This window comes from Esox lucius, chromosome 9 (genome assembly GCF_011004845.1).
Source record: "Esox lucius isolate fEsoLuc1 chromosome 9, fEsoLuc1.pri, whole genome shotgun sequence".
Taxonomy (NCBI): Eukaryota; Metazoa; Chordata; class Actinopteri; order Esociformes; family Esocidae; genus Esox; species Esox lucius.
This window is the reverse complement of record NC_047577.1, coordinates 8,554,609-8,582,312: the sequence shown is the minus strand read 5'-3', so window position 1 is coordinate 8,582,312 and position 27,704 is coordinate 8,554,609. Positions and strand designations below refer to the sequence as shown.

General features: G+C 47.0%; 1 protein-coding gene across 1 annotated transcript in view; it reads right to left on the bottom strand.

Annotated features, from left to right (window-relative positions):
- Window positions 1-2,784: 2,784 nt before the first annotated feature.
- Window positions 2,785-27,704, bottom strand: part of LOC105006880 (slit homolog 1 protein) — a 58,632-nt gene continuing 33,712 nt past the window's right edge. Inside the window, exons 10-38 of the mRNA XM_034294501.1 lie at window positions 25,924-25,995; window positions 23,974-24,045; window positions 22,291-22,362; window positions 20,530-20,673; window positions 20,277-20,440; window positions 19,251-19,274; window positions 18,306-18,450; window positions 18,041-18,115; window positions 17,599-17,742; window positions 17,194-17,337; window positions 16,737-16,903; window positions 16,451-16,589; window positions 16,080-16,148; window positions 14,861-14,932; window positions 14,668-14,739; window positions 14,502-14,573; window positions 13,296-13,459; window positions 10,784-10,908; window positions 9,126-9,220; window positions 8,902-9,041; window positions 8,599-8,692; window positions 8,360-8,497; window positions 8,008-8,236; window positions 7,620-7,750; window positions 6,215-6,369; window positions 5,844-5,971; window positions 5,380-5,576; window positions 5,053-5,186; window positions 2,785-4,957 (exon numbers count right to left, since the gene is read on the bottom strand). Of these exons, the coding sequence (XP_034150392.1) occupies window positions 4,698-4,957; window positions 5,053-5,186; window positions 5,380-5,576; window positions 5,844-5,971; window positions 6,215-6,369; window positions 7,620-7,750; window positions 8,008-8,236; window positions 8,360-8,497; window positions 8,599-8,692; window positions 8,902-9,041; window positions 9,126-9,220; window positions 10,784-10,908; window positions 13,296-13,459; window positions 14,502-14,573; window positions 14,668-14,739; window positions 14,861-14,932; window positions 16,080-16,148; window positions 16,451-16,589; window positions 16,737-16,903; window positions 17,194-17,337; window positions 17,599-17,742; window positions 18,041-18,115; window positions 18,306-18,450; window positions 19,251-19,274; window positions 20,277-20,440; window positions 20,530-20,673; window positions 22,291-22,362; window positions 23,974-24,045; window positions 25,924-25,995 (3,637 nt within the window). The 3' untranslated portion in view covers window positions 2,785-4,697. The remainder of the gene's footprint in view (window positions 4,958-5,052; window positions 5,187-5,379; window positions 5,577-5,843; window positions 5,972-6,214; window positions 6,370-7,619; window positions 7,751-8,007; window positions 8,237-8,359; window positions 8,498-8,598; window positions 8,693-8,901; window positions 9,042-9,125; window positions 9,221-10,783; window positions 10,909-13,295; window positions 13,460-14,501; window positions 14,574-14,667; window positions 14,740-14,860; window positions 14,933-16,079; window positions 16,149-16,450; window positions 16,590-16,736; window positions 16,904-17,193; window positions 17,338-17,598; window positions 17,743-18,040; window positions 18,116-18,305; window positions 18,451-19,250; window positions 19,275-20,276; window positions 20,441-20,529; window positions 20,674-22,290; window positions 22,363-23,973; window positions 24,046-25,923; window positions 25,996-27,704) is intronic.

The following is a 27,704-nucleotide window of genomic DNA, read 5'->3' as shown; positions in this document are numbered from 1 at the left end:
TGTGCGTTCTGTCTATGGAGGCTATAAGGCAAATCTGGAGTGGATATTAAAATGTGTTTTCAGAGGGAGCCTGGTTTCTTTGTTTCTTTTTCTTTTGTGCGGCCTCTCCGAAGGTGACAGTCGACAGGCTTTATTGGTATTGGGGGTCGGCTGGCGGTGGAGGTGCTTTTGTGGGGGGGGGGGGGGGGGGGGGGGGTATGATTTTATCCCTCTTTAAAGGGAGGGGGAAGGGGGTACAAATGCTGGCGAGGGGGGATGGTGTTTGTGTGTGTGTGTGTGTGTTTGATTATGTCTGTGTGCGCACGTCTTTGTGTGTGTGTGTGTGTGTGTGTTTGATTATGTCTGTGTGCGCACGTCTTTGTGTGGGTGTGTGTGTGTGTGTGTGTGTTTGATTATGTCTGTGTGCGCACGTCTTTGTGTGTGTGTGTGTGTGTGTGTGTGTGTTTGATTATGTCTGTGTGCGCACGTCTTTGTGTGGGTGTGTGCGCGGGTGTGCGCGCGCCGCCTGCGTTTGTACAATTTTGCAGGTGTGTGTGTGTGTGTGAGTGTGTGTGTGTGTGTGTGCGGTCTCAGAGCTAAGGGTATATCTGGCTGTCACACAGAAGGGGGGTATATATTATGTTTTATGGTTACGAGGTTACGCATAAATCACAGTTTCATTAAACAGCCTGAACTCCGGGCTTTGGGACTGTTTTCATCCTCCGGGTCCACTAGACACCAACCAGGGAGCCGGGGTCTCTCCTCCCTCTCTCCATCTTTTTTCTCTCCGCCTCTTTCTATATTTCTCTCTATCTTGTCTTTCCCGCAATCTCTCTCTCTGTCCCGTTCTCTCTCTTCACCCAGGAGATATTCATGTGCATGCTCCTTGTGTCTGCTGCTCTCTCCTCGTCTCCTTCTCAAAACCCGCCAGAGGAGGAGATCATAGGGTAGGGACAAATTGCAAGGAACATGACATTTATTTCTCCCCCTCCCTCTCTCACCTCCACCTTCATCCTTCCAAGCTGTCCTCCGCTCAATCCCGCTCATCCGCTTCGGTTGTCATCCGGTCAACTTCTCCCACCTGTCTTTCTCTCACACATCTCTTTTCTATGAAATCTCTCTATAGCAGCTTCATTCTCAGCTTGCAATAACAGGGTAAATCAACCTAGGCAATAAAAATCATGGAACTTCAGTCTGTTTGGTTAAATCCCATATTCTATTAGTGGGTAAAAAAAAAGAAACACTGTCACCCTGATTTAACTTGTGGTCCACCAGAGAAATCAAAACATTGTGTAATAATGCATAATAGCTATATATGTGTTGTGATAGGATTTGGGAGATAAACCAGCGACATTTCACAATGCATTTTAAAACAATTATCTGCACTCCCTATCATCCAATGAGCCAGTATTTGGGCATACTTGTATAGCACCCAACCATATGTCCTTCCTGATATAAGTATATATTTCATTTACAAGTACGCACTGCGCCATCAGATTAATATACGTTCTTCCTCCAAATACCACGAAGCAAAGCAGTTTGCGCATTCTCTCTCGCTGTTTCCCTGTTTTCAGACTCGGTGATGTGTGTTGTGACTACCAGGTACACAGACTGGAACCAAAAATGATGTCGTATCTAAGTTGAAACTGTTAAGTCTTGCACGGTAGAACAAATTAAACCAGTTGATCTGCGGATTGGACCCATGAAGACTGCTTACTCACCTGGACAGTTTACGACCAGCCCCCTCTTGGTTCCCCCCTTCAGGTTCCCATAATCCTCTACCCCCCTTCAGGTTCCCATAATCCCCTACCCCTCCGCCATCCCATGGTCCCCAGAGAGGGGGACTAGCCGGGCGGCGCGGTTATGTCAAAATTACCCGGATCTTGACAAGAACTCCCCCACTTACGATTGAGTTCTCAGCTGTCAGTTGGGCTGAAGCATTTAAACTCCCGGGATCCATCATCACCCACGATGTCAGGTGGGAGGACAACCCCTCAGCGAACACTCTGAGGGCCCAGCAGGGGGGATGTGCGACTCGCGGCACCTGGGAAAACTAAAATATCTCGGCCCGTCCTCACGCGTCAATCACCTCCGACCGCCCCTTCCTCCGACTCCTTTGAGTCTATCCACTCAGGGCCACCGCGCAACACAATGTACGGTGGCCCACCTGCCCTTTGACCCCGGGGCAAGGAGGTCAAAGGTCATCGTTGACCCCGACAGCCACGGTGACCCGCTGCTCAGAAAATGGTCAGACGGGCGTTGCGGTCAAACAGTCAGCCAGAAATCTTAGCCCCTTCGAACAGTTTCCCTGTGCTGTCGTCCTGAGTGAATGGCCACCTGTCCCAGAGACACTAATGAGAATGAACACTAGATGAACACTAGATTCCAAACTGAACACTAAATAGATGCACTATGCTGAAACTCTTAAAATGCAAATCAGCTGGACGGCAGGGTATACACCCCAGTGCTTTTTGTTTAAGACCAGTCATAGCTCACTACCTTAGGCCAGTCATAGCTCACTGCCTTAGACCAGTCATAGCTCACTGCCTTAGGCCAGTCATAGCTCACTGCCTTAGGCCAGTCATAGCTCACTGCCTTAGGCCAGTCATAGCTCACTGCTTTAGACCAGTCATAGCTCGTTGACAAAGACCAGTCATAGCTTGTTGACATAATGACCTCCTCTCCCTGGTACTCAACACTGTGCTAACACATTCATATAATGGTGTACGGTCTCTCACACACAGGCATGCGCACACACATACACACACACGCACTCCATTTGAAGTGAACAGAAGTATTTTATTGAAATAAATAAAAAAAAATCACTACGCATTATCTGAAGCAAATCGTTGATATTATATTCATCAAGTAGATAGACAAAGTTTAATAACCATAGTAGTATTTAACATTTCCATGAGAACACTGTGTTCAGGGCTGACAGTAGGGCGGGTGTAACTAACACGTTTTGGCAGCATCAGGCCCAGAGTCACACTCACAGTCATTCTTAAAGGCGTTTGTGGGGGCACCGGCCAAATGCCACACACGTCGGCTCAGTGGAACCATGCCACCGGAAACCACAATGCCTTTAAGATGACAATCAGGCAGGGTGGAAACAATCCATTACAGACTGGCAATCCAAATGAAATGTTACCCAACCTATTCATCAAAATATCCTGTAACGTTAAAGACTGGATACAATGACAGTGTATATCTCTCTATATCCCATACCAAGATCCCCGCAAACACACATTTCAACATATAAAAATACTGTCAAAAATGAAAAACAATAATATACAATCTGTTAGGCAGTTACCATATTGTATCATTATACAAAGGGGCTACTTAAAGCTAAGTTAGCGTTACGAAAGAAAACTGAAACATCGCTATGTGAAAACAAAAAACAAAATCAAACTAAAACAATGCAAATGTTATGACGTTTTCTGTTTTAGTGATACCACAATATAAATAAAGATATTGTCATTTCTGTGTGGGACGGATTTTGGCTAACTTCTGATAATACTCCACACATGCCGGAGGAGGAGGTTACTCAATGGCACAACTCAACTATTGACCATTACACATATTCAGGAAGTTTCCGGCATAAACTCGTAAACAGAACGTTTGTTCAGCGACAGATGGGCTCCAAAACGCCCCTACGTCCGACTCTTTAAACCAGGCCGAAGTGACTCTACCGCTCCCCAGAAATGCCCCTCCTCCCACAGTCGCCTGCCCTCTCTGTTTAACGCCGTTGGGACGTGCACACACAGATTTCCGAAAAATATCCAGAACATCTCCTGTAATATTGGAATAATTGGATAATGTTTCACCAATACGTTATCCCTTGTGGATTATTTTCACAGGTTCTGGATTTACATTGGACAACAGAAGCCAGAGCAGATTCAACTGTCATGAAGAAAATGCTTCACCTGTCCTCGATCGGCACCGCTAAGGGATGGGATCGTCTCCTTAAGCAAATCGACAAACACAGATTGGAGCTAGCAAAAACCCGGTTGCAAACATCCTGTACAGTTGTACTACGTTTTTTGTTGTGAGAAAAACAAGCGCTAAATAGTGCTGTGAATCACTGTGCCATTGAAATATCTTTACAATATCAAAAAATATATATTTTTAGAACTTTCTGAAGCTGTTCAAAGCAAAACACTGGTAAAACACTCTAGCGCGATTGGAAAGCGAAGGAGCGGGGAAGATTCATTTTGAACGCAAAACTGTTGCTGCAACAGTGCTTCCAAAAACAGAAAACATTTTACACACTTTTAACGGGGGTTGACATTTAGATTTTGTTTTTATTTAAGTAGACTTAGGTTTTATGTCCGTGTCAGACTCCAGTCTAAATATGGAACTTTAAGGACTATACAGTAGACAAAGTTAAACATTACACTGTAAATCAAGTAACTGTCATCCCTTTTAAAAAATCACATCACCACTTGTGGTGCCACAGTATGCTTTCTGCAGATAGATGTATTTGACAACGAAAGATCATGAAGATGAGGGTTACGGCTTCTGTGTTGGATGGCCATCCATGGCAGGGCAGAACTGTCCTATACAAACTGTTGTTCACGACACACATAAAAAGTCTGCATTTCTCATAAATATATTTTCCTTACAGTGTTTTCAGTAAATTCCTCTTCAGCTCAATGCACTCGACAGTATGTGTGTGTGTGTGTGTGTGTGTACGTGTATGTACCACCACGACGGCTCTACACACACTCCTTACAGCCGCACTCAACCGCTTTCTCCACGTCCTGGGTGAACGAGGTGCCGTCGTCGCACTCGAAGGTGTAGCGCCGGCGACGCACCCTCAGGGGGGCGCAGCACGTGCCTGCGTTCTCCGTCCCGCCGAGCCGGCAGCCCCCGCGGCACTCCACCCAGGAGAAGGGCCGCGTCGTCTGGCAGTGGGCGCGGCCGCGCTGCACCCAGTGGAAGTCGCGCACCGCCACGCCACGACAGGCCGACTCCACTGGAGGTCAAGAGGTGAGAGGTCGAGAGGGTCAGCCTGTTGTACACACACACACACACACACATCCCTGTCGCTAAGACAACACGCGCACACACCTTCGACTGGCTCAGCTGGCACCGTCAGCGCCGGTAGCTCCCCCTGTTGGTTACACAGGGGGCCGCGCCATCCCTCAGCACACTCACACCTGTATGACTGAACATCCAGTGCCACACAAGCGCCGCGCGCACACCTGACATGGGGAGGTGGGAGAAGCAGAGGGGGGGAAAGGGGAGGAGAAAAGAAACCAGCACATCAAAAATGAAATTTCCCCCCCAAAAAAACAACAAAACATCATGAAATCAACTTAAATTCAGCCCACCACAACTTGCTCATGAGCCGTCGTGTAGCAAACATCGAAGTAACCCGTCGCCAACAGCACTCACTTGTTCTCCTGGCACGGAACAGCTGCCGTCGCCGGGGCAAAATCTCCCCCGAGCCCTCCTCCTATTGGCTGGTCACAGTGTGGGCCGGCCCAGCCGGGCTGGCAGTGACAGAGGGGTCCCTGGGCACCATCGGGTTGGCACACCCCGTGGAGGCAGAACAGCTTCCTGCACGGCTGGCACCCCGGCACCACCCCCGGCTTTGCCGAAACCAAAACCCAGACATTATTCCCCAAGCATGTTCAAATCAAAACTTTATTGGCACAACACATTACACAGCAGGCATCCGGAAGGTGATGCACTTCGAAAACATTTGAATTGGAAAAACACTGGTCGTGAACGGAGTCCGAAAACCAACGTTTGTCATCTGCTCTTGAAGAATTATTATGTCAAGATGTGCAAGTTTCCAAAATTGACACAGACAGACAGACAGACGGACAGACAGACAGATACACAAACAGACAGACCTTCATTGTGGTCTGGGTGAAGTCCTGCAGCTCATGGTTGATGTACAGGTTCCTGATGCAGCCGTGGAAACTGGAGGAGTTGTAGGGCTGGAAGACACTCAGGGAGGAGTGGGGTACCTCTGGCATACCTGGGGGGTGGGGGGTTGAAGAGGAGATGCATTTTCCCTTTCAGCCATTCACAAGACGTTCTTATTAGTAGCCACCGAAGCTTAAGGTTGTTATATCTGGTCACCGGCCCGGTGCTCCAACCAATAGGATCTGTTGCCCCAATCTACCTCTCACATGCGCACGCACACGCACGCACACACGCTAGTTATTTCCCATGTATGATACTTTTATCTACAATAGGGTGGTTAGGGGTCATGTCTTACCCCCGACGTATAAGGGTGCCTGGCCAGACAGGGGGCGGACCCCTCCCAGACTATCCAGAGTGGTGGGGGCCCCCCCGTCCACAGACAGGTTCATCGTCCGGTCAAAGGTCACCAGCTCCACCGTGTGAAAACGCCCGTCATTCACCGTCTCAGTGCTATGGCCATACCAGAGGTCAAGGGTTACAGGTCAACTGTGCGTTGATGAGGTTTATTATTTGTACGGTCTTCGTTTCCAGCACTGACTTTGCTAATAACTAATTCATTGATTATAACGTATTTACTAATATTACGTTTGTGTTTGTTCCACCTGACTTCCTAAAATGTTGCCACTAATTGTATGTCACTCTGGATAGGAGCATCTGCTTAATGACAAAAATGCAACATATTGATATTGTGTGTATTGTTTGATAGATTGTAGAACATGTGTATTATACCTGTATATAGTGTGTAAAAGGCATGTATAATACTTGTAGATAGCGTGTAGAAGGCATGTTTTATACCCATACTATATATAGCATGTAGAAGGCATGTATTATACCCATACTATATATAGCATGTAGAAGGCATGTATTATACCCAAATATTGCGTGTAGAAGGCATGTATTATACCCATATATTGCATGTAGAAAGCATGTATTAAAACTGTATATTGCGTGTAGAAGGCATGTATTATACCTGTATATAGTGTGTAGAAGGCATGTATTATACCTGTATATTGCGTGTAGAAGGCATGTATTATACCTGTATATTGTGTGTAGAAGGCATGTATTATACCTGTATATAGTGTGTAGAAGGCATGTATTATACCTGTAGATAGAATGTAGAAGGCATGTATGTATTATACCTGTAGATAGCGTGTAGAAGGCATGTATTATACCCATATATAATGTTTAGAAGGCATGTATTATACCCATATAAGGCATGTAGAAGGCGTGTATTATACCTGTAGATAGTGTGTAGAAGGCATGTATTATACCCATATATAGTATGTAGAAGGCATGTGTTATACCTGTAGATAGCGTGTAGAAGGCATGTATTATACCTGTAGATAGCATGTAGAAGGCATGTATTATACCCATATATAGCGTATAGAAGGCATGTATTATACCTGTAGATAGTGTGTAGAAGGCATGTATTATACCCATATATAGTATGTAGAAGGCATGTATTATACCTGTAGATAGCGTGTAGAAGGCATGTATTATACCTGTAGATAGCATGTAGAAGGCATGTATTATACCCATATATAGCGTGTAGAAGGCATGTATTATACCTGTAGATAGCGTGTAGAAGGCAAGTATTATACCCATGTATAGCACGTAGAAGGCATGTATTATACCTGTAGATAGCGTGTAGAAGGCATGTATTATACCCATATATAGCGTGTAGAAGGCATGTATTATACCTGTAGATAGCGTGTCCAGGCTGACTACCAGGTTTGTAGCTGACCCTGACATGACCTTCATGAAGCTCCACAGCCATTGGTTCGTTGTCTCCATTGTAAAGCAGAACACCGTTATCCTCTGCTGTCGACACCTGGGAAACACACACCGGTCAGACACCCTAACATATGGAGGTAGAAGTGTGTGTGTGTGTGTGTGTGTGTAAAGGTGTGTGCGCTTTCTGATCCGTGTGCATGTTTGCGTGTGTGCTGTATAGGTGTGTGTGTACGTCAATTATTACTTACAGTGTGATATTGGCCTGAGGCTAGTGCACGAGTGCATGCGCGCGCGTGTGTGTTTTCCTATGTGTGCTGTACAGGTGTGTGTGTGTGTGTGCGTGTTTGCTGGTACCTGTAGGGTGATGTTAGCCTGCGGCCAGTTCTTCAGGTCGGAGAGCTGTAGGTACGAGTCTCTGTCTACAAAGTTCACACTGACAAGCTTTTCGCAGCGGACGCCCTCGAACCCGGGCAGACACTGGCACAGCGCAGCGCCCCCTCTGTCCGCACAGGGGGCGCCGTTTTGACATGGGGCCAGCTGACAGGGAGACGGCGGAGGAGGGAACACCTCGCACAGCTCGCCGCTGCAGGGGGGGGGGGTGAAGGGGAGGGGGGTGATTGAGGTGCTTCTGTTGTAATAATGTAGTCAACAGGATGGGGGCTTGCTGTCCAAGAGGCCAGGAACAGTGTGTGTGTGTGTGTCTCACCTATATCCCGGAGGACAAGTGCACGTGTATCCGTCCACCTGGTCCACACACACCGCTCCGTTCTGACAGTCATGGTCGTCACACTCATCGTAGTCCACACTGCAGTCGTCTCCGACGTAGCCTGGGGCACACACACACCTGGAACACACACACACTCTCAGGACATGGAACAGGAATGTAGATGGTCCAAACGGTCCAAACATCTATGCGCGTGCGTGCGTGCGTCCGTGTGTAGTTACCTGGGTCCTGTAGCAGTGCTGAGGCAGGTTGAGTGTTGCTGACAGGGGTTTCTACCTGAAGAACATACATCCTCCTCTTCCTCACACAGCAAGCCTGTGGAAAAGAGGGAGACAGAATAGAGAGAGCGAGAGGGAGATAGAAAGAGAGAGCGAGAGAGAGAGTGAGAGAGGGATATTGAGGGGGAGATAGAGAAGTATTAACAACTTCAAAACGTTCTTCCTCACTAACTCACTGTCTTCAACTGTATTCATACATTAAAAGGAAAAGGGCGCAGAGAAGACCTGTCAGGCGCTGTACTGTACCTATGTAGAAGGGTGGACAGAAGCAGGTGTAGTTACCCACTCCGTCCACACAGGTGGCGCCATTCTCACACCCGTGGTCCTCGCAGTCGTCAATGTCCACCTCGCAGAAGGAGCCGTGGAAACCTACCAGGCACGAACAACTGGCGGACAACAATAAACTGGTCAGTGTGTGTGTGTGTGTGTGTGTCATTTATTTAGTCATTATATAGTGTGTATAATCGTACCTGAAACCTCTGGTCTGTTCGTCGCTGATGCAGGTTCCTCCATTAGTACATGGATTGCTGGCACACACATCCACTGGTGTCTCACAGTACTTACCCTGACATACACACATGCACACACACACACACACACACACACACACAGACACACCCACACACACATACAGATACAGACACACACACACACACACATACATGCAGATACAGACACAGACACACACACACACACACACACATACAGACACAGACACACACACACACACACGCACACGCACACACACATAGACACAGACAAACACACACGCACACGCATGCACACAGACACACACACACACACACCCACACACAGACACAGACACACACACACATACAGACACACACACACACATGCACATGGGCACACAGACACACACACACACACATACATACAGACACACACACACACATGGGCACAGACACACACAGAAACACAATCAATACTGCACTGTGTGGAGGAAACAATGTTATGCATTTGATGTGGCATCTTATTATTCACCATGGTCTTATTCTGTGTTACAGCGTTTCTTAATCCTGGTCCTCGGGACCCAAAGGGGGTCACGTTTTTGTTTTTGCCCAGGCACTCACGCGGCTGTTTCAAATGTCGCCCTACCACCCACACACCAGATTGACGTGATCAACCTATCATTAAGCCTGTAGTTTGAATCAGGTCTGTGGGTGCCTGGGCAAAAACAAAAACGTGCCCCCCCTTTGGGCCACGAAGACCAGGATTAAGAAACACTGCTGTATCATAACCAAATCAGGCTTTTCAACAAATTAACATCATTACATTCGTTTTTCCAATGTATGTCTTATTAATAATTGAGCAGACGCTCTTGTCCAAAGCTGTGACTGGCATACATGGGACAATGAGATGGGAGAGTGGGCCCCTAAATCACTGTCTTCATGGGGCGCATGTCCCTCACAGACGCTTGTTAAATGTCAGGGTCAGACACGTAATCTGAGTCCTGCCCATGGCCATCTTTGAGCTCTTCAAGACCCTCCCGATATGTTCAAATTGATCAAAGCGAACAAAGCCAACGAGAGCCGACTGAGAATGTTGACAGGTACCGGTCTAGTATAGACCACGTTGCACTTGCTGAAGTGGGAGTTTTTTAAAGCTCTGGTGCTCGCAAGCAATGGTGATACATTTAAAACAGACTGGCTTGACATTGAGATTCTGCAGCGTGGATGTCTGACTGAAGGATTCAGGCTACTTTCCCCTGCAGCTCATCGCAGCAACGCTAACAATGTGATCACATCATTGGTTCGGTTCACCATACAACCAGCCCCCTCGTTCAGTGTGTATTTAAAGGTTTTCATGGTTGTTCAGTGGTCACCAAGCACTGCACAAACAATTAGGACCATGTTCCTTGCTCAAGGGCACAGCGACTCACTATCCCGACTCGCCGGCTTGGGGATTTGAACCGGTGACCTTGCAGGTATCGGTCCGACGCCATAACCACAACGCTCCATGTTCAGTAATGTACAGTGGTATCGTTAGATGCCAGCGTGTCTCATTGTGTACGACCACATGGGTGTAGATTAACGCTCCGGGGCGACTGTGTGTGTGTGTGTGTGTGTGTGGGGGGGGGGGGGGGGGTGGGGCAACAGTCAGTGGTTACCGTGAAGCCGGCCACGCACACACATGCGTAGAGTTCTGCCGGGTCAGACTGACACACGCCCTGGTTCTGACACGGAGAGGACACGCATGGACTGCACCTGGCCTGGACCGACGGCTCCACTGGACCTGGGAGGGAGACAGGACGGAGAGTTAACCCGGGAGAGAGACAGGACGGAGAGTTAACCCGGGAGAGAGACAGGACGGAGAGTTAACCCGGGAGAGAGACAGGACGGAGAGTTAACCCGGGAGAGAGACAGGACGGAGAGTTAACCCGGGAGAGAGACAGGACGGAGAGTTAACCCGGGAGAGAGACAGGACGGAGAGTTAACCCGGGAGAGAGACAGGACGGAGAGTTAACCCGGGAGAGAGACAGGACGGAGAGTTAACCCGGGAGAGAGACAGGACGGAGAGTTAACCCGGGAGAGAGACAGGACGGAGAGTTAACCCGGGAGAGAGACAGGACGGAGAGTTAACCCGGGAGAGAGACAGGACGGAGAGTTAACCCGGGAGAGAGACAGGACGGAGAGTTAACCCGGGAGAGAGACAGGACGGAGAGTTAACCCGGGAGAGAGACAGGACGGAGAGTTAACCCGGGAGAGAGACAGGACGGAGAGTTAACCCGGGAGAGAGACAGGACGGAGAGTTAACCCGGGAGAGAGACAGGACGGAGAGTTAACCCGGGAGAGAGACAGGACGGAGAGTTAACCCGGGAGAGAGACAGGACGGAGAGTTAACCCGGGAGAGAGACAGGACGGAGAGTTAACCCGGGAGAGAGACAGGACGGAGAGTTAACCCGGGAGAGAGACAGGACGGAGAGTTAACCCGGGAGAGAGACAGGACGGAGTTAACCCGGGAGAGAGACAGGACGGAGAGTTAACCCGGGAGAGAGACAGGACGGAGAGTTAACCCGGGAGAGAGACAGGACGGAGAGTTAACCCGGGAGAGAGACAGGACGGAGAGTTAACCCGGGAGAGAGACAGGACGGAGAGTTAACCCGGGAGAGAGACAGGACGGAGAGTTAACCCGGGAGAGAGACAGGACGGAGAGTTAACCCGGGAGAGAGACAGGACGGAGAGTTAACCCGGGAGAGAGACAGGACGGAGACACATCATAATAATAAAAGAATAAGAAGATAGAAATAGAATAAAAACAGGATGAAGATATAGGAAGCTATAAAAGCTGTAAGGCTAAACAGTGTGGTTAGGTTTCAGTGCTCAGTCATAGGCACATGAAAAGAGAAGTGTTTTTAACCTGGATTTAAAAATGGATACGTTTGGGGCACCTCTAAGATCTTCTGGTAGTTTATTCCAGTTACTAAATGCAGCTTGGCGTTTGGACGAGAGAAACAAGGCAGAAGAGAGAGAATATCGGGGGAGAGGAGAGAGAAGAGGTTAAAAGAGAGTAAGCAGAGAGAGAAGAGAGAGAAGGACAGGAAAAGGAGAGTGGGAAGACAGAGGAGTGAGAGAGAAGGACAGGAAAAGGAGAGTGGGAAGACAGAGGAGTGAGAGAGAAGGACAGGAAAAGGAGAGTGGGAAGACAGAGGAGTGAGAGAGAAGGACAGGAAAAGGAGAGTGGGAAGACAGAGGAGTGAGAGTACCAGGGTCCCTGTTTGCAGGATCTTTCTGGAATCCAAAGAGAAGAAAATGACAATCCTTGGCTCTTTTTTCTGAGCATTTCATTTCCTCGTCTTATTTTTGCAGAGGCTCTTTTCCAGTGACATTCACCCCAACCCCAAGGCTTTCTGCTCTACCTCCACTTTAATTACACCCACCTGGTGTCCCAGAACTAATGAGAGCCAACGATAAGTGGATAGATGCGTTTTTCCTTTTTTTGTACTGGACCCCCAGTGGGGACAGAACACAGAACCTTGGCATGGTACCAAGCCCAACCGGGACGGGATGGAGAGCGACCTCCCGACCTCTATCCGTTTCTTCTTCTTTCTATTTTGGGGGGGATCAGCTTTACATTTGTGGATATTCTGTGGCTTCTGTTGCTTACAATCCCCTTTTGAACATATCTTTTCCTTCTTTGTTATTCTGTTTCAGGTTTTCCCTTAACCCAACCATCCGTCCCCTAATTGGAATAAACTAATGTACCACAACACTTAAGTTTCTACTTCCAGCCTGTACATACGACATCATATACAGACTTTCTATTTTTATTTAGTCCCATCCTTCTTCTATCCTCAACCCCTCCCGTCTATCTCTAAAGACCATACAATTTAGATTTCTAACTGATACACATTTTTCCACTGTGCTGTGATGTTTCACAAAAATGCTGAACCCCCTCTCTGTCCTCACAGTTTCCACGGATTGTAAAATAAACAAAAACTTTTTGCTAAAAGTCTCATTATATTATCGACCAATTTATTATGTTTTTTCGGATCACCCAGCAGTACTATTTCGCGGAGTTAGTTCCCATCGATCTCACTTCTAGCATCATTCTTCCCCTTCAGTCCATTTTTACAACTCCCACCACAACCCCCCCCTCACCCCCCCTTACCCCCCCCTTACCCAGACATTCGAACTTGGTCCCAGGGGTGGTAAGAAGTAGTTTTCCCTCCATGCCCGTCGGTCCGGCACAGCGGGCGATGCCAGGCTCCTTGTAACCACTCTTCACCCAGTCAGACAGCCAACGGAGACGGCAGTCACAGTACAGGGGGTTGGCGCCGATCGCCCTGGGGGACAGAGGTCGGGCGGGGTCAAAGGTCGGGGGGAAAGCGGTTCGGGGCGGAACGGGGAAGTCACCCGGCCAAGCAGACGGTGAGGGCGGATGAAAATCAGCTCGGCCAGGACAGGCCGGCTCTTTGTGATTTGTGTTGCATCCGGCAGGGTGAGCGTTCACTCCTCACACCCCCCTCGTCAAGCGGACACTTAATGAAGGACTTCTGGGGCGGCAGCCAAGTGTCCGTCTTGATTTAGGGGTTTGGGCCAAGTGTTTTCCACCTGACATTCAGCCTTAGAGGGGAGAGAGCGCCCTCTTGTGCGAGTCCAATGTACTGCAACACACGGAGGGCATGTCTGATGGTTTCTCAGTAAAGAAGGTTCGAGGATGCATGCCTATCTGTATGTTTCCCATTCTGGAGTCTATGAGGGCTTGGGCATCGCCAGCCGAGGACAGAAGCAATTTTTGTAGCGAAGTGCGACTTCCAACTTCGCCCCAAACCCCCCACGACTCAGTTAACCGACGGGTCGCTACGCGGGGACGCTGAAACGTCTGGAAACCTCTGGGAAATCTTAAAGGACGTCGCAGGACATCTGACAGTATGTGAGGTATTGGTAATGATAATGTATTCAATAACAAACAGCTGGTAGGTTGTTCCTCTCCGTCTGACACAAGGTCAGCTGATACAGAGCATTGGAAGTCACATGATCCCTCTCTTCTCCTCTCCACACCCTAGCTCCTCTCTCTCCTTCTCTCGCTCTGTCCTTCTCTAACTTTCTCTCTCTGTTCTCACCCCTCTCTATCGATCTCCCTTCTCCCTGCCTCCTCTTGGCCTCCACGGTTCCGCCCCCGACCCTTATTGGTCGTCCCAAACGGGTCACGCATCATTATGCACACACATCGACTCACTCGTGCGTATCTTTAATGCTAATCCAATATCATACCCCCTCATTCGTAAAGCACTCGGCTCTGACAGAGTGAAGAGATGGAGAGCGTGTCATCAATGAGTTGCAGTGGGGATACGACACACACACACACACACGCACAATACTTACAGGTGAGACAGAGAAGCCACATCACTGAAGATGCCCTCCTGTAGTTCAGAGATGTCATTGCCATGGAGAGATCTGGGACGGAGAGGCAGAAATCATCATTGGCTGTCCGCACATGTCTGTGTGGGTGTGTGTGTTCTTTCATGTGCGCGCGTGTGTGTTTTCTTACAGCAGTCTGAGAGAGCGTAGTCCACCCAGAGCCATCGGTGGGACACAGCGCAGAGAGTTATAACTCAGGATGCTGGGAAACGTAACATTTGTTTATTGGACGGTGGGCTGTCATTGTTATGTTGGTTGGGTGCGTGTGTGTGTGTGTGTGTGTGTGTACGTGTGTGTGCGTGTGTACGTGCGTGAAGACTCACAGAGTGGTAAGTTGGGTCATGTTGGCGAACGAGGAATTGGACAGGGAGCTGATTCTATTGTTACTAAGATCTCTGTAACGAAGGGGTTAAAAACGATCAATACAGGTTCAGCAACGACCTCACCATACAAACAGTCAATATTTTACATCCTGTTAGCAACAAGGGCCATATTGCACTGAAACTGCAGTGATACTATGACCTAGTCACAAATGGAATGCTACATAGTGAACAGATAGGGCATAGGGTCCTAGTCAAAACTAGTGCACTGCCTGAGAATAGCGTGCCATTTGCAACAACGTCATATTGTACTAGCAGTTTAATACGTATCGGACTCTCCAGACCAGAGACGACCCCTGCACCGTATTCACTGCTGTTACTGTGTGGATGAATGTGAGCACACCCTACACTCTGGGGTGGATGTGTGTGTGGGTTGCAGGATCTATAGCTCCCTCTGCTGGCCATGATTGCAAGACATACTGCAAAGAAAACGCTACAACTGTCACAGGCCATGTTCCTACAGAGTTGGATAAACCCAGTTCTGGTTAACTAACGCCAGATAAACCTAGACAGACCTAGTTCAGGTTAACTAACACCACATTAACCTAGACAGACCCAGTTCTGGTTAACTAACACCACATTAACCTAGACAGACCCAGTTCTGGTTAACTAACACCACATTAACCTAGACAGACCCAGTTCTGGTTAACTAACATCACATTAACCTAGACAGACCCAGTTCTGGTTAACTAACACCACATTAACCTAGACAGACCCAGTTCTGGTTAACTAACACCACATTAACCTAGACAGACCCAGTTCAGGTTAACTAACACCACCTTAACCTAGACAGACCCAGTTCTGGTTAACTAACACCACATTAACCTAGACAGACCCAGTTCTGGTTAACTAACACCAGATAAACCTAGACAGACCTAGTTCAGGTTAACTAACACCACATTAACCTAGACAGACCCAGTTCTGGTTAACTAACACCACATTAACCTAGACAGACCCAGTTCTGGTTAACTAACACCACATTAACCTAGACAGACCCAGTTCTGGTTAACTAACACCACATTAACCTAGACAGACCCAGTTCAGGTTAACTAACACCACCTTAACCTAGACAGACCCAGTTCTGGTTAACTAACACCGGAGACAAAAACAGTTATCGTTCACTAACACTGGTTAAACCTAATCGGCGTTCTGGTTTACTCACACCAACTGCAGATGTTTGAAGGTGGACAGCTCTTTGGGCACCATGCTGAACTGGTTCCCGTCCAGATACCTGAGGTGAAAGGGGGTGCAGAGAAGGAGACACAGTGTACTGGTTGAACAGGGTAAAACAGGCTAACAGTATGCACCAACGGTAAACCTCAAGCTTAACAGTAGTTATACCGCTATGCTAACATTGAGCCCAAAATTAGTTTGGTGAGGTAGAGTTATAACCCCTGATCTGTAACCCCTGACTTAAGACTTTCTGTCCGGTAACGCTGAGTTATCACGCCCCTTGAGGGCAGGGCTAAAAGGTGCTTGTAAGCGCAACCTAACCCTTGACCGTTGACCCCTGACCCCCAGCCTATGACGTACAGTTCGGTGACGTTGCGGGGCAGCCCCCTGGGCAGGCCCTGTAGGTGCTTATTGCTGCAGCGAACCACCGTCTCCGTGCAGGTACATTCACCGGGACACTGGGGACGGGCCACGCAGCTGCCGTCCTCCAACACGGCACCTGGGGGAGGGGCAAGGGGCGGGTCCATTTAGGGGAATGGTCACATGGGGGGCGGTGCCATTAAGGAGGACAGTTATGTAAGAAGGCTTCAATCAGTCTCACGGTCAATCCGTGACATGGTAGGAACTCTGCGTGCGTGTGTCGTACCGTCCTCGCAGCGGAAGTCGGGCGCAGCAACGTCCTGCAGGGGGATCTCCCTGAGGAAGGAGGGGCTCTGGCAACGGGGGTTGCCTGTCACGATTCGCCGAGAGCGAAGCCACGCCCCCAGCCAGGCCAGGCGACAGTCACAGTTAAACGGGTTGGCCAGCAGGTTACTGAGAGACACAGAGAGAGAAGTTGGGTGGTGTGGTAGTGTGTTGGTCTTACAGTGTGGACAGGTTGGGTAGTGTGTTGGTCTTACAGTGTGGACAGGTTGGGTAGTGTGTTGGTCTTACAGTGTGGACAGGTTGGGCAGTGTGTTGGTCTTACAGTGTGGACAGGTTGGGCAGTGTGTTGGTCTTACAGTGTGGACAGGTTGGGCAGTGTGTTGGTCTTATAGTGTAGACAGGTTGGGTAGTGTGTTGGTCTTACAGAGTGGACAGGTTGGGTAGTGTGTTGGTCTTACAGTGTGGACAGGTTGGGCAGTGTGTCGAATGCCCCGGGCATGATGGTGTTAAGCTGGTTGTCATAGAGAGACAAGAGGCGGACGTTGGTCAGACCAGTGAAGCTGCTGTTATGGATACAGCTGATACGATTGTTCCTTAACATCCTAAAGCAGAAAGAAAGGGAGAAAGCAAGGGGGGGGGGGGGGGGGGGCAAAGCGAAAGAAAGACCTGTCAGTCATTGGCAAGGACAGCATTTAATTTCAACAAGGTCAATTATCATTAATGTTGTAGATCATGACAGTTATACACCATTGTAACAACAATAATTACAGTGATAAAAATAATCTGACAAAGTAGGCGAGAGAGTCATCATGGTGACAGCAGGTGTGTTGATGATGATGATGATGATGAAGACCATGACTCACAACATGCGGAGGCTGCCCATGCCCCGGAACATGGTTCCTCTGACAGAGTCCAGGTGATTGGCTGTCAGGTGCAGCTCTACTACAGACCACGCCCCCTCAAACACCCCGTCCTCAATCTCAGAGATCTTGTTGTTGCTAAGGTTACTGAAAAACACAGGTGACACGCCTTCTGTTGGTACACTCCACCTTACAGCGGATGTATTCATGGTTTACACTGGTGCTGTTACTACAGTCCCGTCTGAGTAACAGAGCAGACGCTCTGACCCAGAGTGACCCTCAGAGGTGCCTGAATACACCATCATTGTCATACGTCTTTTGTGCTGGTCAGAGGTAGGGAACGGACACAACCATGGCACCACGCTCTCCAAACTGACCCGCACGCACTACCCTAAAGCGTGTGACCGTCACCAAACAAAAACACGGACGCTGATGGTTCACGTACATTTTCTTGAGCTGGGAGAGGGTCTTGAAGACGCCGGTCGCTTCCAGCACCGAGATGTCGTTGTTGTTGAGACGCCTGAGACGGGACGACACAACAACCTCAGACGGGCAGCCGCACAGAGAAAAACCGTGCGTGAGGACAAACGTGACTGTGTGTGCAAATCCCCGGGCACCGGCAGTGTAAAACCCGGAGCGTGCTCGTCCACACCGTCCACTGTTAAAGGGTCTGTGTGCGTGTGCGTGCGTGCGCGCGTGCGTGTCCTTACAGCTCGACGGTAGAGGCAGGAAGGTGCTCGGGGAACTTGACCAAACGAAGGTTGGAACAGTCCACTACGTTGGCTTCGCAGCGACACTTGGCAGGACACACTGGTTTGCTGTTACACTCATTATTCAGACGGGTGTCTTCAGCACCTGGACACATTCAACACACACACACACACACGGAGGATGTCCCATTCATCACCCAGGCTGTTAGGTCAGTGTGTCGGAGCAGCTCAGAAAGGATTCGGAGGTTTATTTTCTGCTTTTATATTACACAAGGTGAAGAATGAATCAACCACCACAGAGATGTCAATGAATTCAATTCCACATAATGATTTTGATTTCCTGTTGGCTTATTTCCTGCTGTAGCAAACGTTTTAAAGTCCATTTTCTATACAATACTGTACTATCACAAAGAACATACTGTATTTATGTTTTATTTCTCAAATATTTTACCAGGTAAGTATGCTAAGAAGAGATTCAATGCAACGACCTGGGAGCCATTAGGGTTAACTGTCTTTCATCATTATTGCACGCTCTGGGATTTGAACCGATGACCTTTCATTTACTGGTGCAATGTTCTTGACGTATAGGCAGCCCTGCATCCCATTTACGAAAAACACATGGATTCTGGGATACAAAATGTTTGGTACTTTCGAAAAGTTTCCAGGTCCTCCAGGAATCCTGTTTGAAAATGTTCTGGTCATCAGCAAGAAATTTGGTATCCTGGAAAATCTGGGTATTTTAAAAGTTACCACAACTTTGCAACCCAGACACAGCACACTATATTATTTTCATATGCATCGACATTTATTGTTCAGCTTCTAACATGCCTTGAAATAAAACAGAAGTGACAGTTTATTTTACAAACTATCTATTTCCCACATGAGCAACTCCAACAGTCCAAGACAGATCAGGATATACAGGATATAGAAAACCGAAAAACAAACCTGGGATGTGGTACTGCTCCTTGGCTGCCATGGAAACAGAAAAACAAGTCATGGTTAAACAGAGGTTAGGGACAGCTACAGTATATATGATGTCAACACAATAACATTAGTACAGTTTATTGAACACAGGAGGCTGATGGCCAGATAATTGTGGTATATGACACCGTTAAACATCGCGTTTATTCATAACAAAATGTTTAATTGACTCTTCTAGTTGGAACTGGTTAATAAAAGCAATGAGGCTTGTCGGGCAGGTTATACTGCCTATATAAGACGTCTATGCTGCGTTGTGTCCAGGCACTCAGCAATGTGTCGGCATTAAACAGCTCTTAGCCATGATACATCAGCCATATAACACACCCCCTCCAGCCTTATTGCTTAATCAAATCGTCTTAGCATTTAGTAAGAAATGCTTGCTTTCACTGTCCAAAACCTTAAAATGTAAAGTATGCGCCACGTTTATAGAGAAAGACGAAGTACAGCAAATGATCAGGAGCTCCTCTTCCTATAATGTTTAGCACACAGGGCAGAACATAGCGCATTCCTGTTCAGGGCATCATGGGTCTACGTCGGTGTTTCACGGCTGAAGAGCCTTTCGCAAACTGGCACAGCTCTAACGCAGAGAGCACTTCACACACAGAGCAGAAGGAACACTGTGGATACGCTGGGGCCCTGTTGGCATCGTAGGATGGAAGCGTGTGCTGGGGGGGTTGAGGTCAACGAGGACTGGCATAACGAGGACTGGCATAAGACGGAACAACGTGATGTGGCTACAGACACACAGACAGGCAGACACACAGACACTCAGACAGACACACAAAAAGACAGACAGATAGACAGGCAGACAGACACACAAACAGAGAGACACACTAACAGACACAGAGGCAGGCAGAGAGACACAGACAGACAGACTCAGAGGCAGGCAGAGAGACACACAAACAGACATAGAGGCAGGCAGAGAGATACAAACAGAGAGTCACACAAACAGACACAGAGGCAGGCAGAGAGGCACACAGACAGACTCACCAGAGCAGCGGAACTTCTTGCTCTTGATCTGCCCGATGCGTTTGTTGGCCAGTCGTCTGGGGCTGGCACAGCGGGCGCCACTGGTCTCTATGGGGTTGGACCTCAGGTAGTCCGCCAGCCACTTCAGGTTACAGTCACACACAAACGGGTTCTGGGCCAGGTGACTGGAGAGAGGGGTCAGGGTTCATCAGGCAGTCGAAAAAAGCAACATTGTGTGTGTGTATGTGTGCGTGTGTGCGTGCGTGTGTCTCACAGTGTCTGTATGCTGCGTAAAGCTGTGAAGGTTCCCTTGGCCAGGGTCTGGATCTTGTTGTCATAGAGAGACAGCAAAGCCAGGTTCTCCAGATCCTGGAAGGCTGCAGCTCGAATACAGTGGATCTTATTGGCATTCAGGAGACTGGGTGAGAGAGTGTGAGAGAGAGAGAGAGAGGGGAAGGGGTTGGAGGGAAGGAGAGAGGGGATGGGAGGGGGTCACATGGAAAGAGAGAAATAAGAAAAAGAGAAGGGGTGAGGGTTAGAAGGAAAGATGGCTAGAAGAGAGAGAGAGTGTCATATGCCATGTGTCAGGTTAAGAGTAGGGCACTACATAGTGAATAGGGAGCTGTATTTACTGGTTAAGAGTAGAGCACTACATAGTGAATAGGGAGCTGTATTTACTGGTTAAGAGTAGAGCACTACATAGTGAATAGGGAGCTGTATTTACTGGTTAAGAGTAGGGCACTACATAGTGAATAGGGAGCTGTATTTACTGGTTAAGAGTAGAGCACTACATAGTGAATAGGGAGCTGTATTTACTGGTTAAGAGTAGAGCACTACATAGTGAATAGGGAGCTGTATTTACTGGTTAAGAGTAGGGCACTACATAGTGAATAGGGAGCTGTATTTACTGGTTAAGAGTAGAGCACTACATAGTGAATAGGGAGCTGTATTTACTGGTTAAGAGTAGAGCACTACATAGTGAATAGGGAGCTGTATTTACTGGTTAAGAGTAGGGCACTACATAGTGAATAGGGAGCTGTATTTACTGGTTAAGAGTAGAGCACTACATAGTGAATAGGGAGCTGTATTTACTGGTTAAGAGTAGAGCACTACATAGTGAATAGGGAGCTGTATTTACTGGTTAAGAGTAGGGCACTACATAGTGAATAGGGAGCTGTATTTACTGGTTAAGAGTAGAGCACTACATAGTGAATAGGGAGCTGTATTTACTGGTTAAGAGTAGGGCACTACATAGTGAATAGGGAGCTGTATTTACTGGTTAAGAGTAGAGCACTACATAGTGAATAGGGAGCTGTATTTACTGGTTAAGAGTAGAGCACTACATAGTGAATAGGGAGCTGTATTTACTGGTTAAGAGTAGAGCACTACATAGTGAATAGGGAGCTGTATTTACTGGTTAAGAGTAGGGCACTACATCGTGAATAGGGAGCTGTATTTACTGGTTAAGAGTAGAGCACTACATAGTGAATAGGGAGCTGTATTTACTGGTTAAGAGTAGAGCACTACATAGTGAATAGGGAGCTGTATTTACTGGTTAAGAGTAGGGCACTACATAGTGAATAGGGAGCTGTATTTACTGGTTAAGAGTAGAGCACTACATAGTGAATAGGGAGCTGTATTTACTGGTTAAGAGTAGGGCACTACATAGTGAATAGGGAGCTGTATTTACTGGTTAAGAGTAGAGCACTACATAGTGAATAGGGAGCTGTATTTACTGGTTAAGAGTAGAGCACTACATAGTGAATAGGGAGCTGTATTTACTGGTTAAGAGTAGGGCACTACATAGTGAATAGGGAGCTGTATTTACTGGTTAAGAGTAGGGCACTACATAGTGAACAGGGAGCTGTATTTACTGGTTAAGAGTAGGGCACTACATAGTGAACAGGGAGCTGTATTTCCTGGTTAAGAGTAGGGCACTACATAGTGAATAGGGAGCTGTATTTCCTAGTTAAGAGTAGGGCACTACATAGTGAACAGGGAGCTGTATTCTTCCGTAGACATTATTGGTACTTACAGCAGCTCCAGAGAGCTAAGACCCTCAAACACTCCTCCAGGCAGATCTTTGATCTTATTACCATACAGGACCCTGCAGACACAGTGTAGAATGACATGCACACACAAACACAGCCCAGACACATTAACACACACCTCAGTAGAGCCTACATAATGAGAAACAGGAGCCATTTTAAAGCCATACACTATTAACATCTTGTGAGGACACACTGGCCTAGATGTACAGTTTATAATACAGATGGAGACGTTTAAATACACACTGTGTGTCTGGGGAAAGTTTTCAGAACCCTTCATTTTCTCCACATTTCGTTGACTTACAGGCTTAAAATACAAACGATCGAAAATATGTGCTATGCCGTCAGTCCCCACTACCCCATGATGTCAAACACAATTTGTGGAGGTTTATTGAAAATCAATATGTCAGATGTGGACAAGTATTCAGTCCATCTTAGAAACATCTCTCAACCATGATTGGTTGGAGTCCACCTGTGGCAAACAGAACTGATTGGACATTATTTGGGAAGACACACCTACCTATACAAGGTCTCACCCATCTATGTGCATGTCGGAGCAAGGCCATGGCTACGTGCACAGATACAACTGTGTTGAGGCATCTGATCTGAGTAAGGTTACAAAAAATAGCTGAAGCACTGAAAGTTCCCAAAGACACAGAGGGCTCCATCATTGTGAAATGGGAGGAGTTTGGAACAACCATGACTTTTCCTAGAGCGGGCAGTCTGGCCAAACTAAATAACCGGGCTAGAAGGGCCTTGGTCAGGGAGGTGAACCAGCAGCTCAATGGCCAGTCTAACGGAACTTTAGAGCTTCTCTGTGGAGTTGTGAGAACCGTCTCTGCACAGAACTCCATCAATCAGGCCTTTATAGTAGAGTGACGAGGCGAAAGCGACTCCCGAGTAAAAAGCATATGACATGCCGTCTGAAGAACTCTGGAAGCATGAGGACAAAGATTCTCTGGTCTGATGAGCCCAAATTGAATTATTTGCCCCTGAATGCCAAGCTCTACGTCTGCCAAAAACGAAGATGCCACTCATCACCTTGCTAATACCATCCCTACAGTAAAGCCTGGTGGTGGGAGCATCAGGGAATTCTCAAGGGACTGGTCTGGATTGAGGAAAGGATTATCGCAGCAAAATACAGAGAGGCCTTTGAAGAACACCCAACTGAGTGCACTCCGGACCTCAGAACACAGCCAAGACAACGCTGGAGTGACTTGAAGTCTAAATGCCCTTGAGTGGCCGAGCCAAAGCCTGGACCTGAATCCCACTGAAAACCTGTGGGGAGACCAGAAGATCTGTTCACGCTCCCCATCCAATATGACTGCTTGAGAGAAACTGCCCAAATCTAAGTGTGCGTAGCTGATAGAGGCATAGCCAAGAGGACTCAAAGCTGTGAACGCAGCCAAATATACTTCTACAAAGTACTGAAGAAATGGTCTGAACATGTACATGTATACGTATTTTATTCTCAATAAATTGGGGGGAAAAAAAAGAAATGATGACAAATAAAAGATGTACTCAAAAAAAATTGTTTTATGTTTGGCACAACAAAATGCAGAGACACTGAAGGATTCAGAATATTTTCCAAAAGCTCTGTACATTAAAACAGGAGCAGATGGACAGACGGACAGACAGACGGACAGACAGACAGACAGACAGACACTCACAGCGAGTTGAGGGCTTTTAAGCCTTGGAACGCATCTGGCGCGATCTCTGATATCTGGTTGTTACTCAGATCTCTGTCAGGAAGGAACCAGAATTTTGGACACAGATTACTGTGAATAAATACTAAAAATGTACTTGTTTAGCTACTGGTTTGTTTCAGACTGGCAATCTGCAAGAGGTGTTGTCTCTATGTTACAATATAAACACATTCAAAGATAATTGGATCCTTGACATCAGGAAGTACAAACCCGATTCCAAAAAAATTGGGACACTGTACAAATTGTGAGTAAAAAAGGAATGGAATAATTTACAAATCTCATAAAATTATATTTAATTCACAATAGAATATAGATAACATATCGAATGTTGAATGTGAGACATTTTGTAATGTCATGCAAAATATTGGCTCATTTTGGATTTCATGAGAGCTACACATTCCAAAAAAGTTGGGACAGGTAGCAATAAGAGGCTGGAAAAGTTAAATGTACAGATAAGGTACAGCTGGAGGACCAATTTGCAACTTATTATGTAAAGTGGCAACATGATTGGGTACAAAAAGAGCCTCTCTTTTTGCCCAAGATGGGCAGAGGATCACCAATTCCCCCCATGCTGCGGCAAAAAATAGTGGAGCAATATCAGAAAGGAGTATCTCAGAGAAGAATTGCAACGAGTTTGAAGTTATCATCATCTACAGTGCATAATATCATCCAAAGATTCAGAGAATCTGGAACAATCTCTGTGCGTAAGGGTCAAGGCCGGAAAACCATACTGGATGCCCTCAGACGGCACTGCATCACATACAGGAATGATACTGTAATGGAAATCAGGAATACTTCCAGAAAACATTGTCGGTGAACACAATCCACCGTGCCATTCGCCGTTGCCAGCTAAAACTCTATAGGTCAAAAAAGAAGCCGTATCTAAACAGGATCCAGAAGCGCAGGTGTTTTCTCTGGGCCAAGGATAATTTAAAATGGACTGTGGCAAAGTGGAAAAGTGTTCTGTGGTCAGACAAATCGAAATTTGAAGTTAATTTTAGAAAACTGGGACGCCATGTCATCCGGACAAAAGAGGACAAGGACAACCAAAGTTGTTATCAGCGCTCAGTTCAGAAGCCTGCATCTCTGATGGTATGGGGTTGCATGAGTGCGTGTGGCATGGGCAGCCTACACATCTGGAAAGGCACCATCAATGCTGACAGTTATATCCAAGTTCTAGAACAACATATGCTCCCATCCAGACGTCGTCTCTTTCAGGGAAGACCTTGCATTTTCCAACATGACAATGCCAGACCACATACTGTATCAATTACAATGTCATAGCTGCATAGAAGAAGGATCCGGGTACTGAAATGGCCAGCCTGCAGTCCAGATCTTTCACCCATAGAAAACATTTGGCGCATCATAAAGAGGAAGGTGCGACAAAGAAGACCTAAGACAGTTGAGCAACTAGAAGCCTGTATTAGACAAGAATGGGACAACATTCCTATTCATAAACTTGAGCAACTTGTCTCCTCAGTCCCTAGACATTTGCAGTCTGTTATAAAAGGAAGAGGGGCCACACAGTGGTAAACATGTCCTTGTCCCAACTTTTTTGAGATGTGTTGATGCCATGAAATTTAAAATCAACTCATTTTTCCCTTAAAGTGATACATTTTCTCAGTTTAAACATTTGATATGTCATCTATGTTGTATTCTGAATAAAATATAGAAATTTGAAACTTCCACATCATTGCATTCTGTTTTTATTCACAATTGTACAGTGTCCCAACTTTTTTGGAATCGGGTTTGTAGATGCCTTGATCAAAATTAAGTATTCAAAATGAGTGTATGCAAATGTGCGTGCAAAGGTTTTTTCTGAGAGCAATGGTTATAGTTTAATGTTATATTGTAATTTTTTTGTAAAAGTTACATTACAACTATAAAGGTCTAAGGTTAGGATGGTGAACTCACATTCTGCGGAGCTTCTTGTAGGATGTGAAGGCTCCAGGGGGAACCGACTTAATGCCGTTTTGTTCCAAACGACTAGTGGAGACGGGGAGAGACGGGGCGTGGGGGGCGGGAAGTGGTAGAAATATAAAAGCGGAGAGAGAGAAACAGGAAAGGTAAGACATGGAAAAGGAATATTCAATGGCATGCTGCGATATCTGACCTTTTCCCCAGTCATGACTTCACATCACCATTTTGTTGTGGAGACACGAACACCATACAACATGCTGTTACAGATCGATTTAACACCATGTAATAAGTCACGGAAAAGCTAAAGCATCACATTCAGAGTCACTCACTCTTGTACGTGTGACTGTATCATATAAAGCACCCTGATAATACAATGTAAATCTCATTATACTCATTCCTCTTTCTGCCTCTCTCTGTTTACCTCTCTTACTCTTCATTTTTAAACCTTGTTGGTTTGATCTTTTGTTTGTGTGTACAGTGGGGAGAACAAGTGTTTGATACACTGCCGATTTTGCAGATTTTCCTACTTACAAAGCATGTAGAGGTCTGTAAAATTGTAGACCTGCACAAGGCTGGGATGGGCTACAGGACAATAGGCAAGCAGCTTGGTGAGAAGGCAACAATTGTTGGCGCAATTATTAGAAAATGGAAGAGGTTCAAGATGACGGTCAATCTCCCTCGGTCTGGGGCTCCATGCAAGATCTCACCTCGTGGGGCAACAATGATCATGAAGAAGGTGAGGGATCAGCCCAGAACTACACGGTAGGACCTGGTCAATGACCTGAAGAGAGCTGGGACCACAGTCTCAAAGAAAACCATTAGTAACACACTACGCCGTCATCGATTAAAATCCTACAGTGCACGCAAGGTCCCCCTGCTCAAGCCAATGTCCATGCCCGTCTGAAGTTTGCCAATGACCATCTGGATGATCCAGAGGAGGAATGGGAGAAGGTCATGTGGTCTGATAAGACAAAAATATAACTTTTTGGTCTAAACTCCACTTGCCATGTTTGGAGGAAGAAGAAGGATGAGTACAACCCCAAGAACACCATCCCAACCATGAAGCATTGGAGGTGGAAACATCATTCTTTGGGGATGCTTTTCTGCAAAGGGGACAGGACGACTGCACCATATTGAGGGGAGGATGGATGGGGCCATGTATCGCGAGATCTTGGCCAACAACCTCCTTCCCTCAGTAAGAGCATTGAAGATGGGTCGTGGCTGGATCTTCCAGCATGACAACGACCCAAAACACACAGCCAGGGCAACTGAAGGATCTGGAGAAGGTCTGTATGGAGGAGTGGGGCAAAATCCCTGCTGCAGTGTGTGCAAACCTGGTCAAGAACTACAGGAAACGTATGACCTCTGTAATTGCAAACAAAGGTTTCTGTACCAAATATTAAGTTCTGCTTTTCTCATGTATCAAATACTTATGTCATGCAATAACATGCAAATTAATTACTTAAAAATCATACAACGTGATTTTCTGGATTTCTTTTTTAGATTCCGTCACTCACAGTTGAAGAATACCTATGATACATGCTTTGTAAGTGGGAAAACCTGCAAAATCGGCAGTGTATCAAATACTTGTTCTCCCCACTGCATGTGTGTGCATGACAGAGACAGGAGGGGAGATGTTGAGTCTATCAGGCAGTTTGATGGTTTGACATATTTGTGTGAGCAGAGCCGATAGCTGACCAGGGGAATGCTAACCTGTTAGACTGCCAAACCACTGAGAATAACACTGATGACCCCTGTCCGTTAGACAGTCTAAC